This window comes from Drosophila novamexicana, unplaced genomic scaffold (genome assembly GCF_003285875.2).
Source record: "Drosophila novamexicana strain 15010-1031.04,08,12 unplaced genomic scaffold, DnovRS2.1 tig00000387-arrow-pilon, whole genome shotgun sequence".
In the NCBI taxonomy this organism is placed as follows: Eukaryota; Metazoa; Arthropoda; class Insecta; order Diptera; family Drosophilidae; genus Drosophila; species Drosophila novamexicana.
In genome coordinates this window covers 2,578,022-2,592,271 of record NW_020824800.1, presented here as the reverse complement: position 1 = coordinate 2,592,271, position 14,250 = coordinate 2,578,022, and the positions used below count along the sequence as shown (strand labels likewise).

General features: G+C 36.3%; 4 protein-coding genes across 6 annotated transcripts in view; 1 reads left to right on the top strand and 3 right to left on the bottom strand.

Annotated features, from left to right (window-relative positions):
• Positions 1-254: 254 nt before the first annotated feature.
• LOC115759704 lies at positions 255-2,340 on the bottom strand. The gene is made up of 5 exons (XM_030700705.1): positions 2,307-2,340; positions 2,168-2,212; positions 1,019-1,301; positions 742-947; positions 255-683 (listed from the first exon to the last, which is right to left on the bottom strand). The coding sequence occupies exons 2-4, from the start codon at positions 2,195-2,197 to the stop codon at positions 940-942; spliced, it is 321 nt and encodes a 106-aa protein (XP_030556565.1). The 5' UTR covers positions 2,198-2,212; positions 2,307-2,340; the 3' UTR covers positions 255-683; positions 742-939.
• LOC115759702 lies at positions 1,219-2,340 on the bottom strand. Its single transcript, XM_030700704.1, has 4 exons — positions 2,307-2,340; positions 2,168-2,212; positions 1,545-2,051; positions 1,219-1,301 (listed from the first exon to the last, which is right to left on the bottom strand). The coding sequence occupies exons 2-3, from the start codon at positions 2,195-2,197 to the stop codon at positions 1,545-1,547; spliced, it is 537 nt and encodes a 178-aa protein (XP_030556564.1). The 5' UTR covers positions 2,198-2,212; positions 2,307-2,340; the 3' UTR covers positions 1,219-1,301.
• A 489-nt stretch (positions 2,341-2,829) lies between these two features.
• Positions 2,830-14,250, top strand: part of LOC115759701 — a 39,436-nt gene continuing 28,015 nt past the window's right edge. Inside the window, exons 1-3 of one of the 3 annotated variants that reach the window (XM_030700703.1) lie at positions 2,830-3,106; positions 3,169-3,329; positions 3,392-3,835. In XM_030700703.1, the coding sequence (XP_030556563.1) occupies positions 2,923-3,106; positions 3,169-3,329; positions 3,392-3,817 (771 nt within the window). In that variant the 5' untranslated portion in view covers positions 2,830-2,922 and the 3' untranslated portion in view covers positions 3,818-3,835. Of the gene's footprint in view, positions 3,107-3,168; positions 3,336-3,391; positions 4,555-14,250 lie in introns of those variants that run through there. The other 2 variants (XM_030700700.1, XM_030700701.1) reach the window with 2 other exon arrangements.
• On the bottom strand, positions 4,202-5,098 carry LOC115759705 (male-specific sperm protein Mst84Da-like). Its single transcript, XM_030700706.1, has 2 exons — positions 4,778-5,098; positions 4,202-4,651 (listed from the first exon to the last, which is right to left on the bottom strand). The coding sequence occupies exons 1-2, from the start codon at positions 4,998-5,000 to the stop codon at positions 4,641-4,643; spliced, it is 234 nt and encodes a 77-aa protein (XP_030556566.1). The 5' UTR covers positions 5,001-5,098; the 3' UTR covers positions 4,202-4,640.

Below are 14,250 nucleotides of genomic sequence, written 5' to 3'. Positions count from 1 at the left end.
GACCATCGTAATACCATCGTTGAAAGTGCAGACAATTTTTTGGTATTAAAAACACAGCTTATTCTGATTGGCAAGCTATTTTTTGTATTTTTGCATTGCTTGCAAACGGTCACACTATAAATTAGTAAGCAACTTTCGCACATTTAACATTGAATTCTTTAAACTAATTAAAATGCTCTGCACTGGAACCACTGCAAGTAAGAAATATTTGTATAAAGCCGTGCTCTCATTCATATCAGAGAAAATGTACAACATTTAGCAATATTTCTTTCTTTATTTAGCCCAAAGTCAGAGCTTGGGTCCGAAAAGTCATTGCTTTTATCGTAATAACTTTAAATTTATAATTTGACAATTACTTATTGTTCGAAGAACTCGAGATCTGTTTTTATGTTCAGGCCGCATTCGCTGAACGCGAACTCGTCCCAAAGATCTACATTCCACAAGCATCACGTAGTTGCCCGCAATATCTCAGTTTTCTGTGATTAGTTCATTCTCTCTTTGCCAAATTTTCCCAGTAGTGCCATTAATTTTTCATATTCAACTGCTTCTAAATGTGTACCAACCCCTCAGTACGCAGATACATCCACCAGCTGGGTCCTGTATAGTTCTGGACATGGATCTGCATTTGTTAGACAGGAACACCAAACGATATCTGGACAAGACTTTTGCTTCGCAGAAACAACCTGGAGAGTAAACCGAAAATGAAATGAACATATCTCTTAGGATTGTAGCTGTACTCACTTGGGCTTCGACAGGATGTACGAGGTACAGGGTTGGATATTAAATTTACGCATCAATTTCCTTAAAAGTTAACATCTTGTGATTAGATGGAGATTGTGACGGCAACTAGACGTGCGGACCCAATCGCGTGTTGTAGCAGTGAGCCTTGCTTATGCACACCAGACACAGGGTGTATGGTATGTAACTCCAGGGCCAAGATCAGCAGCCTTTAAATGAATTTCAAATTAGAATTTTTACTAACCCAGGCCAGTAAAGGATGTAGTAAAGGATTAATTACCTCCGCAACAGCCACCACAGGCACGAGCAAGACCACCGCCACCCGCACAAGTTGCCGCAGTGGCGGCGCATCGCATACGCTTGTTGTTGACGCCCATGGTCATGTTGGCGAAGCGCAGCGGGAACGAGGCAGGTCCACAGGTGGGGAACGGGAAGCACATACATGCTGGCCGTCCTTGGCATGCCGCCCTCGGGCACTTGTCCTGCAGGCCATTACGCTTGACGCAGTCACAGGATGTGTATAGGATGCCACAGCGCAGTTCCCGACTCCGACAGCCCCTGGGCTGCAGATTAGATTGAAGAGGAGAGAGAATGCATTAGGATTTAAGATTTGCTTGATGCGTGTATTCGTTATAACTGACAAGGATCAAACATATGCGCCAACAATCACCTCCTCCATCAAGGCGAGCAACAATTGATTGCAACGCTCCGATCGTTCACGTATCAAAGCGTGTGCAATCAATATTGCACACTTTGACAGTTCGTTGGAAATTTAGCACCCAGTGCTGGACCATAGAGACGCTAACCTAGGGCCCACAGGGTCCGCAAGGCAGTTCACACATAGGATACTGCTGGGCGCCAAAGGTGGACATCGAACAGCAATCATTTCCGCTTAATGGCGGACACGAAGGACTGGCCGTGTAGCCAACCGGCCCGTTCTCATAGCAGCAGTACTCAGTGGGCGCTGGTACGTCAATGACCTGCGGCTTTGGCTGGCAGAGCAGCGTTTGGCAAACCTCTCGCGGCTCGCACACTTTCTTTGGATGACACATCACATAAGGATCTGGTACTGTCGATGGATAGTAGATGACCCTTGGCTCGCGAACCATCTGCGAAACCCATATGAGCTTGGGCACCTGTATCACACGCGTCGTTTCAACAACCTTGGGTATGGTAATGTTCCTGCAGCGATTCACGACCATCGGCTCTGGAATCGTTTTCTCGCAAAAAACAACATCCTTTTTGCATATCAGCCGCGGCGGCTGCTGCACTGTGATGCTCTTTGGACAGGGCGGCGGAATGCGTGGTTCAGCCTGCGGCAGTTTTGTTGGCGATACGGTTTAAGTTTTGCTATGCATATCCTTGTCGAGTGCACGAATACACGCCCCCGCTAGAAAAGGGGCTAACACACACACACGGAAATACTTACCTCAAAAGGTCCGCAACATGGGTCACACATCGTTAATTTTTATTTCTACATGATAAAGAATAACAATAACAAATCTCATTAGTTATAAGTCCCAAATTATTCAATGTAACATTTCTCACTTAAAATTTCGCAAACTTACTTTGTTAAATTTTAAGGGAAATTTTGAATTTTGATAAAAAATTTAGAAGCGAGCCGAAACGAATGGTCCGAAATCCAGAAAACTAATGACTTTACCTGGAAGGCTCACAGCCCCATGGTCAAAAAGTTGAATATCAAGTCATGGCCAACTTTATGCATTTTTCATAAATTCGATTTCATTCCTTCATATATACAAAAATGATCTTTAAAAGGCCTAGGTTTGGTTTTGTTAATTAAATACGGCAATTAAAAATATCTAAAATCAGAGTCATTCATTGTTTATTATATATAAAAAAAATAAAAAATGTATATAAAAGTTCTCTCTATACACCAATCCATTAATACCTAATAAGAACAACATTTGGACATAAACTAATTGTTTTTATTATTAAAAGTTTATATGTTGTAATTTACAAACATTTCCATTCAAATTTGTACATTGAGTGTGACCATGCTAGCTAAAGCTAGAAATCCGCAAATATGTAATGCTGACCCTGTCGCACACACATTCTGTCGCACTTTTTTCAACAAACCAACTAACGAAGACGCTTAGCACTAGCATATTTGGTGTGCAATAATTAAATCGGCGATAAAGAAACGGAATAAATCGTGCAAAAATGTTACAGTACACATTTACCGACGAGGTAACTGAGTTTATTATCGAGAGAGTCCATGCCGAGGAATACCTGTGGAACCCAGCGAATCCGCTATACAAGGTGAGGCCCATGAAAAACGATTTCTGGGTGAAATTGACCGAGGACATTAACACCAAATATAAGCCAAGTACCCCAGTAACACAAGGTAAGTAAATAGGGGCAATATCATCTATGGGGAGTTGCGGCAATAATGCACTTCATTTCCAGCGGATGTGTGCAGAAAATGGAACAACCTGAAATCCTATTACAAGTATATGTATCAAAAAAGTGCACTTGATGATTGGAAGAATAAATCCAAGATGGATTTCCTGCTACAGTTGATCACTGTCAAGCCTGGTCCAAATACCTCTACCAGGAGCAGCGTTAGCGTATGTGTGAGTGCGTTTCCAATACAACTGTTGCCTTAATGTCTTCATATTCTATTCAACAGAAATTTGAGATATCGGACGAGAGTAGCTTTCATACCGAAGACTCATTCTACGCAAACGATATTGAGAGCCCGCCCGTCGTAACCGAGTGGGAGAAGGAAGAGGAGGAAGCTCCCGCCGCAGCAAAGCCAGCTTCGACCAGTTTCCCCGATACGACCTCTGCAGCAAATGCTGAATCGCCGCAAGCGGCAAAAAGAGTGCGTACCTCCAATGATGGCGCCTTAAATATTACCGCAGTTAATAGCATAGCACCAGCTGCGGAAAGGAGCACGTCGGAGCCCAGCGAGTTGTTCCATTATGGCAACTTTATTGTACAGAGCATAACACGCTTGGATCGGGATCTCCAGATAAAGGCAAAGAAACTATTGACAAATGTTGTTCTGGATTTAGAGACGGAGCAAATGTCAAGGGATATGGCCAACAAATAGTCGTCTGTTTCCCCCCATGTAAATATTAAACATATAATTTTAAGTAATAGTGAACCTTTCAGTTTTAAGCAAAAAGACATTCTAATGCGTTTTACACAATGTTGAGTAAAATGCAAGGACACAGCCTCAATACGCATCTTGATATTTTGCCTAAATTGCATACCCAAATTGCAGTTCAATGGCAATTTATCAATCGATTACGAAATTACTTTTATCTTCATCACGCCAAATGAGTGTGACCAGAGCATGGTTATGAAAAAAAAATCAAGTAGTAAATACCAGATCGATCTAAAATCCCGAAAAGTTTTCACAGGCGCTTGGCACGGTCTTTAGATTTTCCATTTTATTTTATTCCCCCCGTTTACCCCCTAGATTAAACCCGCGTTTAGATTCCAAAATATAATTTGCCAAAAGTTCAAAAGGAGTCCATATTTGAGTAACTGAAAAATTTTGAATTTACAAACTTTAAAATTCAAAGAATAGTTCAGATTTGCTTCAGGTCGCATTCGTAGAATTTCTACCAACTCTCTAGCGCTTCGAGTCTCGAAGTATAGAATTTTGCATCAGTAAACGATATAGCAGCGATTCGGAGCGCCATAGTTGCAGAACAAATCCAAAATCTTCTGCGAATAGCTCAGTCTTGTTGGATCGAATTAAATCTTCATAGAGTCATTTTATCTTTCTACGTTCAACTTGCTTCCAAATTTGTGCCAATCAAAAAGTTTCACAACTACAACCATCCAATGGGCTTGTGGACTTGACCCCTTCTTGTTATATACACAACACCGAACTATCTATTGCACGGCCTCTTCACGTTGGCTCATTAAAAGCCACCTGTAGGTTAAGAGAATAAGTATGTCGGTGGGGTGTTGTAGCAAGCAGCCCTGCATTGTGCAGCGCAAACACAGGGTGCCTCGTTTCTTAATTTGAAATGAAGACCAGAGGAGCGCGCCAACTTACATGGATAGGTTGGTGGTGTATTCCAACAATTCCAGACACGTGGGTCGGGAATGCCACCCTCGGGCAGTGGTGGACAACAGACGCCCGGCGCAGGCGAGCAAGGGATGGGTGAAGGCGCACCGCATGGCGGACTGTGCGGGCCACAACATGGCCAATGATTACATGGACCACAGCCTCCGCAGGGACCACAGCCTCCGCATGGACCACAACCGCCTCCGCACATTTTTATGTAACTTGGTTTAGATGAAGATTAACTTGAGAAAATATATAAATTTTGTCGTAAAAATTTAGAAGCCAGTCGAAGCGAAAGGTTTGAAAGACAGAGAACTAATGATTATTTTCTGGTAACTCCACAGCCTTGTTCCGAAAAAGTTGAAAATCAATTTGAGTCAGAATTCATAGCCTACTTAATAAGTTTTTCGTTTATTTCCAAATAGAGTCCACGTCTGCCAAATTAATTGACCTTGACCTCAAACTCTTGCCTCGTGAGCTTGTCATCGATTGCCCTTTAAACTTTTTCAATTCTGTTTTTTTATACCCTTGCAGAGGGTATTATAATTTTGTCGTGAAATGTGTAACGCATAGAAGGAGACATCTCTGACCACATAAAGTATATATATTCTTGATCAGCATCAACAGCCATTTCCGTCTGACCGTCTGTCTATTTCTATATGAACCAGTCCATCAGTTTTAAAGCTATCTTTATGAAACTTTACAGAAGTATCTCTTTCTGTTGCAAGCAGCACATATGTCAAAACCAGCTGGATCGGACCACTATATCATATAGCTGCCATAGGAACGATCTGTCGAAAATTAAGTTGCTTAGGTTAAAAGGCTGAAAATCTAAATTTTGACCCAAATCGGCCAAAATAGCAAGGGGTTACATCACGTTTTTTATCAAAATCTGGGTCGGTTCGAAAATCAAAACTTTTTTGCTGATTTTTTTTGAATAGCTCGACTAAATAACGTCTGATTTTGAAATATTATACCGTTTTGAATTCGTACGGATCCCTACTATCAATTGGCATTCAAAGAAATTAAAAATCGATAGGTAAAACAAAGTTGTGGACCCAAAATCGATTCATTTGTAAAGTCAACCTTTCTTGATGATTTTTTGGAATATCTCGGCCAAATAATGTCAGATTTTGGAATTGTATACCATTTTGGACTCGTAAGGATCAGTACTATCGATTGGCATCAAAATAATAATAAACTAAATTTTGACCCAAATCGGCCAAAATAGCAAGGGGTTACATCACGTTTTTTATAAAAATCTGGGTCGGTTCGAAATTCAAAACTTTTTTGATGATTTTTTTTGAATAACTCGGCTAAATAACGTCCGATTTTGAAATATTATACCATTTTGGACTCGTAAGGATCAGTACTATCGATTGGCATCAAAATAATAATAAACTAAATTTTGACCCAAATCGGCCAAAATAGCAAGGGGTTACATCACGTTTTTTATCAAAATCTGGGTCGGTTCGAAAATCAAAACTTTTTTGCTGATTTTTTTTGAATAGCTTGGCTAAATAACGTCTGATTTTGAAATATTATACCGTTTTGAATTCGTACGGATCCCTACTATCAATTGGCATTCAAAGAAATTAAAAATCGATAGGTAAAACAAAGTTGTGGACCCAAAATCGATTCATTTGTAAAGTCAACCTTTCTTGATGATTTTTTTGAATATCTCGGCCAAATAATGTCAGATTTTGGAATTGTATACCATTTTGGACTCGTAAGGATCAGTACTATCGATTGGCATCAAAATAATAATAAACTAAATTTTGACCCAAATCGGCCAAAATAGCAAGGGGTTACATCACGTTTTTTATCAAAATCTGGGTCGGTTCGAAAATCAAAACTTTTTTGCTGATTTTTTTTGAATAGCTTGGCTAAATAACGTCTGATTTTGAAATATTATACCGTTTTGAATTCGTACGGATCCCTACTATCAATTGGCATTCAAAGAAATTAAAAATCGATAGGTAAAACAAAGTTGTGGACCCAAAATCGATTCATTTGTAAAGTCAACCTTTCTTGATGATTTTTTTTGAATAACTCGGCTAAATAACGTCCGATTTTGAAATATTATACCATTTTGGACTCGTAAGGATCAGTACTATCGATTGGCATCAAAATAATAATAAACTAAATTTTGACCCAAATCGGCCAAAATAGCAAGGGGTTACATCACGTTTTTTATCAAAATCTGGGTCGGTTCGAAAATCAAAACTTTTTTGATGATTTGTTTTGAATAACTCGGCTAAATAACGTCCGATTTTGAAATATTATACCGGTTTGAATTCGTACGGATCCCTACTATCAATTGGCATTCAAAGAAATTAAAAATCGATAGGTTAAACAAAGTTGTGGACCCAAAATCGATTCATTTGTAAAGTCAACCTTTCTTGATGATTTTTTTGAATATCTCGGCCAAATAATGTCAGATTTTGGAATTGTATACCATTTTGGACTCGTAAGGATCAGTACTATCGATTGGCATCAAAATAATAATAAACTAAATTTTGACCCAAATCGGCCAAAATAGCAAGGGGTTACATCACGTTTTTTATCAAAATCTGGGTCGGTTCAATAATCAAAACTTTTTTGATGATTTTTTTTGAATAACTCGGCTAAATAACGTCCGATTTTGAAATATTATACCGTTTTGAATTCGTACGGATCCCTACTATCAATTGGCATTCAAAGAAATTAAAAATCGATGGGTTAAACAAAGTTGTGGACCCAAAATCGATTCATTTGTAAAGTCAACCTTTCTTGATGATTTTTTGGAATATCTCGGCCAAATAATGTCAGATTTTGGAATTGTATACCATTTTGGACTCGTAAGGATCAGTACTATCGATTGGCATCAAAATAATAATAAACTAAATTTTGACCCAAATCGGCCAAAATAGCAAGGGGTTACATCACGTTTTTTATCAAAATCTGGGTCGGTTCGAAAATCAAAACTTTTTTGCTGATTTTTTTTGAATAGCTCGGCTAAATAACGTCTGATTTTGAAATATTATACCGTTTTGAATTCGTACGGATCCCTACTATCAATTGGCATTCAAAGAAATTAAAAATCGATGGGTTAAACAAAGTTGTGGACCCAAAATCGATTCATTTGTAAAGTCAACCTTTCTTGATGATTTTTTGGAATATCTCGGCCAAATAATGTCAGATTTTGGAATTGTATACCATTTTGGACTCGTAAGGATCAGTACTATCGATTGGCATCAAAATAATAATAAACTAAATTTTGACCCAAATCGGCCAAAATAGCAAGGGGTTACATCACGTTTTTTTATCAAAATCTGGGTCGGTTCAATAATCAAAACTTTTTTGATGATTTGTTTTGAATAACTCGGCTAAATAACGTCCGATTTTGAAATATTATACCGGTTTGAATTCGTACGGATCCCTACTATCAATTGGCATTCAAAGAAATTAAAAATCGATAGGTTAAACAAAGTTGTGGACCCAAAATCGATTCATTTGTAAAGTCAACCTTTCTTGATGATTTTTTTGAATATCTCGGCCAAATAATGTCAGATTTTGGAATTGTATACCATTTTGGACTCGTAAGGATCAGTACTATCGATTGGCATCAAAATAATAATAAACTAAATTTTGACCCAAATCGGCCAAAATAGCAAGGGGTTACATCACGTTTTTTATCAAAATCTGGGTCGGTTCGAAAATCAAAACTTTTTTGCTGATTTTTTTTGAATAGCTCGGCTAAATAACGTCTGATTTTGAAATATTATACCGTTTTGAATTCGTACGGATCCCTACTATCAATTGGCATTCAAAGAAATTAAAAATCGATGGGTTAAACAAAGTTGTGGACCCAAAATCGATTCATTTGTAAAGTCAACCTTTCTTGATGATTTTTTGGAATATCTCGGCCAAATAATGTCAGATTTTGGAATTGTATACCATTTTGGACTCGTAAGGATCAGTACTATCGATTGGCATCAAAATAATAATAAACTAAATTTTGACCCAAATCGGCCAAAATAGCAAGGGGTTACATCACGTTTTTTATCAAAATCTGGGTCGGTTCGAAAATCAAAACTTTTTTGCTGATTTTTTTTGAATAGCTCGGCTAAATAACGTCTGATTTTGAAATATTATAACGTTTTGAATTCGTACGGATCCCTACTATCAATTGGCATTCAAAGAAATTAAAAATCGATGGGTTAAACAAAGTTGTGGACCCAAAATCGATTCATTTGTAAAGTCAACCTTTCTTGATGATTTTTTGGAATATCTCGGCCAAATAATGTCAGATTTTGGAATTGTATACCATTTTGGACTCGTAAGGATCAGTACTATCGATTGGCATCAAAATAATAATAAACTAAATTTTGACCCAAATCGGCCAAAATAGCAAGGGGTTACATCACGTTTTTTATCAAAATCTGGGTCGGTTCGAAAATCAAATCTTTTTTGCTGATTTTTTTTGAGTAGCTCGGCTAAATAACGTCTGATTTTGAAATATTATACCGTTTTGAATTCGTACGGATCCCTACTATCAATTGGCATTCAAAGAAATTAAAAATCGATAGGTTAAACAAAGTTGTGGACCCAAAATCGATTCATTTGTAAAGTCAACCTTTCTTGATGATTTTTTTGAATATCTCGGCCAAATAATGTCAGATTTTGGAATTGTATACCATTTTGGACTCGTAAGGATCAGTACTATCGATTGGCATCAAAATAATAATAAACTAAATTTTGACCCAAATCGGCCAAAATAGCAAGGGGTTACATCACGTTTTTTATCAAAATCTGGGTCGGTTCGAAAATCAAAACTTTTTTGCTGATTTTTTTTGAATAGCTCGGCTAAATAACGTCTGATTTTGAAATATTATACCGTTTTAAATTCGTTCGGATCCCTACTATCAATTGGCATTCAAAGAAATTAAAAATCGATAGGTTAAACAAAGTTGTGGACCCAAAATCGATTCATTTGTAAAGTCAACCTTTCTTGATGATTTTTTGGAATATCTCGGCCAAATAATGTCAGATTTTGGAATTGTATACCATTTTGGACTCGTAAGGATCAGTACTATCGATTGGCATCAAAATAATAATAAACTAAATTTTGACCCAAATCGGCCAAAATAGCAAGGGGTTACATCACGTTTTTTATCAAAATCTGGGTCGGTTCGAAAATCAAAACTTTTTTGCTGATTTTTTTTGAATAGCTCGGCTAAATAACGTCTGATTTTGAAATATTATACCGTTTTGAATTCGTACGGATCCCTACTATCAATTGGCATTCAAAGAAATTAAAAATCGATGGGTTAAACAAAGTTGTGGACCCAAAATCGATTCATTTGTAAAGTCAACCTTTCTTGATGATTTTTTGGAATATCTCGGCCAAATAATGTCAGATTTTGGAATTGTATACCATTTTGGACTCGTAAGGATCAGTACTATCGATTGGCATCAAAATAATAATAAACTAAATTTTGACCCAAATCGGCCAAAATAGCAAGGGGTTACATCACGTTTTTTATCAAAATCTGGGTCGGTTCGAAAATCAAATCTTTTTTGCTGATTTTTTTTGAGTAGCTCGGCTAAATAACGTCTGATTTTGAAATATTATACCGTTTTGAATTCGTACGGATCCCTACTATCAATTGGCATTCAAAGAAATTAAAAATCGATAGGTTAAACAAAGTTGTGGACCCAAAATCGATTCATTTGTAAAGTCAACCTTTCTTGATGATTTTTTTGAATATCTCGGCCAAATAATGTCAGATTTTGGAATTGTATACCATTTTGGACTCGTAAGGATCAGTACTATCGATTGGCATCAAAATAATAATAAACTAAATTTTGACCCAAATCGGCCAAAATAGCAAGGGGTTACATCACGTTTTTTATCAAAATCTGGGTCGGTTCGAAAATCAAAACTTTTTTGCTGATTTTTTTTGAATAGCTCGGCTAAATAACGTCTGATTTTGAAATATTATACCGTTTTAAATTCGTTCGGATCCCTACTATCAATTGGCATTCAAAGAAATTAAAAATCGATAGGTTAAACAAAGTTGTGGACCCTAAATCGATTCATTTGTAAAGTCAACCTTTCTTGATGATTTTTTGGAATATCTCGGCCAAATAATGTCAGATTTTGGAATTGTATACCATTTTGGACTCGTAAGGATCAGTACTATCGATTGGCATCAAAATAATAATAAACTAAATTTTGACCCAAATCGGCCAAAATAGCAAGGGGTTACATCACGTTTTTTATCAAAATCTGGGTCGGTTCGAAAATCAAAACTTTTTTGCTGATTTTTTTTGAATAGCTCGGCTAAATAACATCTGATTTTGAAATATTATACCGTTTTGAATTCGTACGAATCCCTACTATCAATTGGCATTCAAAGAAATTAAAAATCGATAGGTTAAACAAAGTTGTGGACCCAAAATCGATTCATTTGTAAAGTCAACCTTTCTTGATGATTTTTTGGAATATCTCGGCCAAATAATGTCAGATTTTGGAATTGTATACCATTTTGGACTCGTAAGGATCAGTACTATCGATTGGCATCAAAATAATAATAAACTAAATTTTGACCCAAATCGGCCAAAATAGCAAGGGGTTACATCACGTTTTTTATCAAAATCTGGGTCGGTTCGAAAATCAAATCTTTTTTGCTGATTTTTTTTGAGTAGCTCGGCTAAATAACGTCTGATTTTGAAATATTATACCGTTTTGAATTCGTACGGATCCCTACTATCAATTGGCATTCAAAGAAATTAAAAATCGATAGGTTAAACAAAGTTGTGGACCCAAAATCGATTCATTTGTAAAGTCAACCTTTCTTGATGATTTTTTTGAATATCTCGGCCAAATAATGTCAGATTTTGGAATTGTATACCATTTTGGACTCGTAAGGATCAGTACTATCGATTGGCATCAAAATAATAATAAACTAAATTTTGACCCAAATCGGCCAAAATAGCAAGGGGTTACATCACGTTTTTTATCAAAATCTGGGTCGGTTCGAAAATCAAAACTTTTTTGCTGATTTTTTTTGAATAGCTCGGCTAAATAACGTCTGATTTTGAAATATTATACCGTTTTGAATTCGTTCGGATCCCTACTATCAATTGGCATTCAAAGAAATTAAAAATCGATAGGTTAAACAAAGTTGTGGACCCAAAATCGATTCATTTGTAAAGTCAACCTTTCTTGATGATTTTTTGGAATATCTCGGCCAAATAATGTCAGATTTTGGAATTGTATACCATTTTGGACTCGTAAGGATCAGTACTATCGATTGGCATCAAAATAATAATAAACTAAATTTTGACCCAAATCGGCCAAAATAGCAAGGGGTTACATCACGTTTTTTTTATCAAAATCTGGGTCGGTTCGAAAATCAAAACTTTTTTGCTGATTTTTTTTGAATAGCTCGGCTAAATAACGTCTGATTTTGAAAAATTATACCGTTTTGAATTCGTACGGATCCCTACTATCAATTGGCATTCAAAGAAATTAAAAATCGATAGGTTAAACAAAGTTGTGGACCCAAAATCGATTCATTTGTAAAGTCAACCTTTCTTGATGATTTTTTTGAATATCTCGGCCAAATAATGTCAGATTTTGGAATTGTATACCACTTTGGACTCGTAAGGATCAGTGCTATCGATTGGCATCAAAATAATAATAAACTAAATTTTGACCCAAATCGGCCAAAATAGCAAGGGGTTACATCACGTTTTTTATCAAAATCTGGGTCGGTTCGAAAATCAAAACTTTTTTGCTGATTTTTTTTGAATAGCTCGGCTAAATAACATCTGATTTTGAAATATTATACCGTTTTGAATTCGTACGAATCCCTACTATCAATTGGCATTCAAAGAAATTAAAAATCGATAGGTTAAACAAAGTTGTGGACCCAAAATCGATTCATTTGTAAAGTCAACCTTTCTTGATGATTTTTTGGAATATCTCGGCCAAATAATGTCAGATTTTGGAATTGTATACCATTTTGGACTCGTAAGGATCAGTACTATCGATTGGCATCAAAATAATAATAAACTAAATTTTGACCCAAATCGGCCAAAATAGCAAGGGGTTACATCACGTTTTTTATCAAAATCTGGGTCGGTTCGAAAATCAAATCTTTTTTGCTGATTTTTTTTGAGTAGCTCGGCTAAATAACGTCTGATTTTGAAATATTATACCGTTTTGAATTCGTACGGATCCCTACTATCAATTGGCATTCAAAGAAATTAAAAATCGATAGGTTAAACAAAGTTGTGGACCCAAAATCGATTCATTTGTAAAGTCAACCTTTCTTGATGATTTTTTTGAATATCTCGGCCAAATAATGTCAGATTTTGGAATTGTATACCATTTTGGACTCGTAAGGATCAGTACTATCGATTGGCATCAAAATAATAATAAACTAAATTTTGACCCAAATCGGCCAAAATAGCAAGGGGTTACATCACGTTTTTTATCAAAATCTGGGTCGGTTCGAAAATCAAAACTTTTTTGCTGATTTTTTTTGAATAGCTCGGCTAAATAACGTCTGATTTTGAAATATTATACCGTTTTGAATTCGTTCGGATCCCTACTATCAATTGGCATTCAAAGAAATTAAAAATCGATAGGTTAAACAAAGTTGTGGACCCAAAATCGATTCATTTGTAAAGTCAACCTTTCTTGATGATTTTTTGGAATATCTCGGCCAAATAATGTCAGATTTTGGAATTGTATACCATTTTGGACTCGTAAGGATCAGTACTATCGATTGGCATCAAAATAATAATAAACTAAATTTTGACCCAAATCGGCCAAAATAGCAAGGGGTTACATCACGTTTTTTTTATCAAAATCTGGGTCGGTTCGAAAATCAAAACTTTTTTGCTGATTTTTTTTGAATAGCTCGGCTAAATAACGTCTGATTTTGAAAAATTATACCGTTTTGAATTCGTACGGATCCCTACTATCAATTGGCATTCAAAGAAATTAAAAATCGATAGGTTAAACAAAGTTGTGGACCCAAAATCGATTCATTTGTAAAGTCAACCTTTCTTGATGATTTTTTTGAATATCTCGGCCAAATAATGTCAGATTTTGGAATTGTATACCACTTTGGACTCGTAAGGATCAGTGCTATCGATTGGCATCAAAATAATAATAAACTAAATTTTGACCCAAATCGGCCAAAATAGCAAGGGGTTACATCACGTTTTTTATCAAAATCTGGGTCGGTTCGAAAATCAAAACTTTTTTGCTGATTTTTTTTGATTAGCTCGGCTAAATAACGTCTGATTTTGAAATATTATACCGTTTTGAATTCGTACGGATCCCTACTATCAATTGGCATTCAAAGAAATTAAAAATCGATAGGTTAAACAAAGTTGTGGACCCAAAATCGATTCATTTGTAAAGTCAACCTTTCTTGATGATTTTTTGGAATATCTCG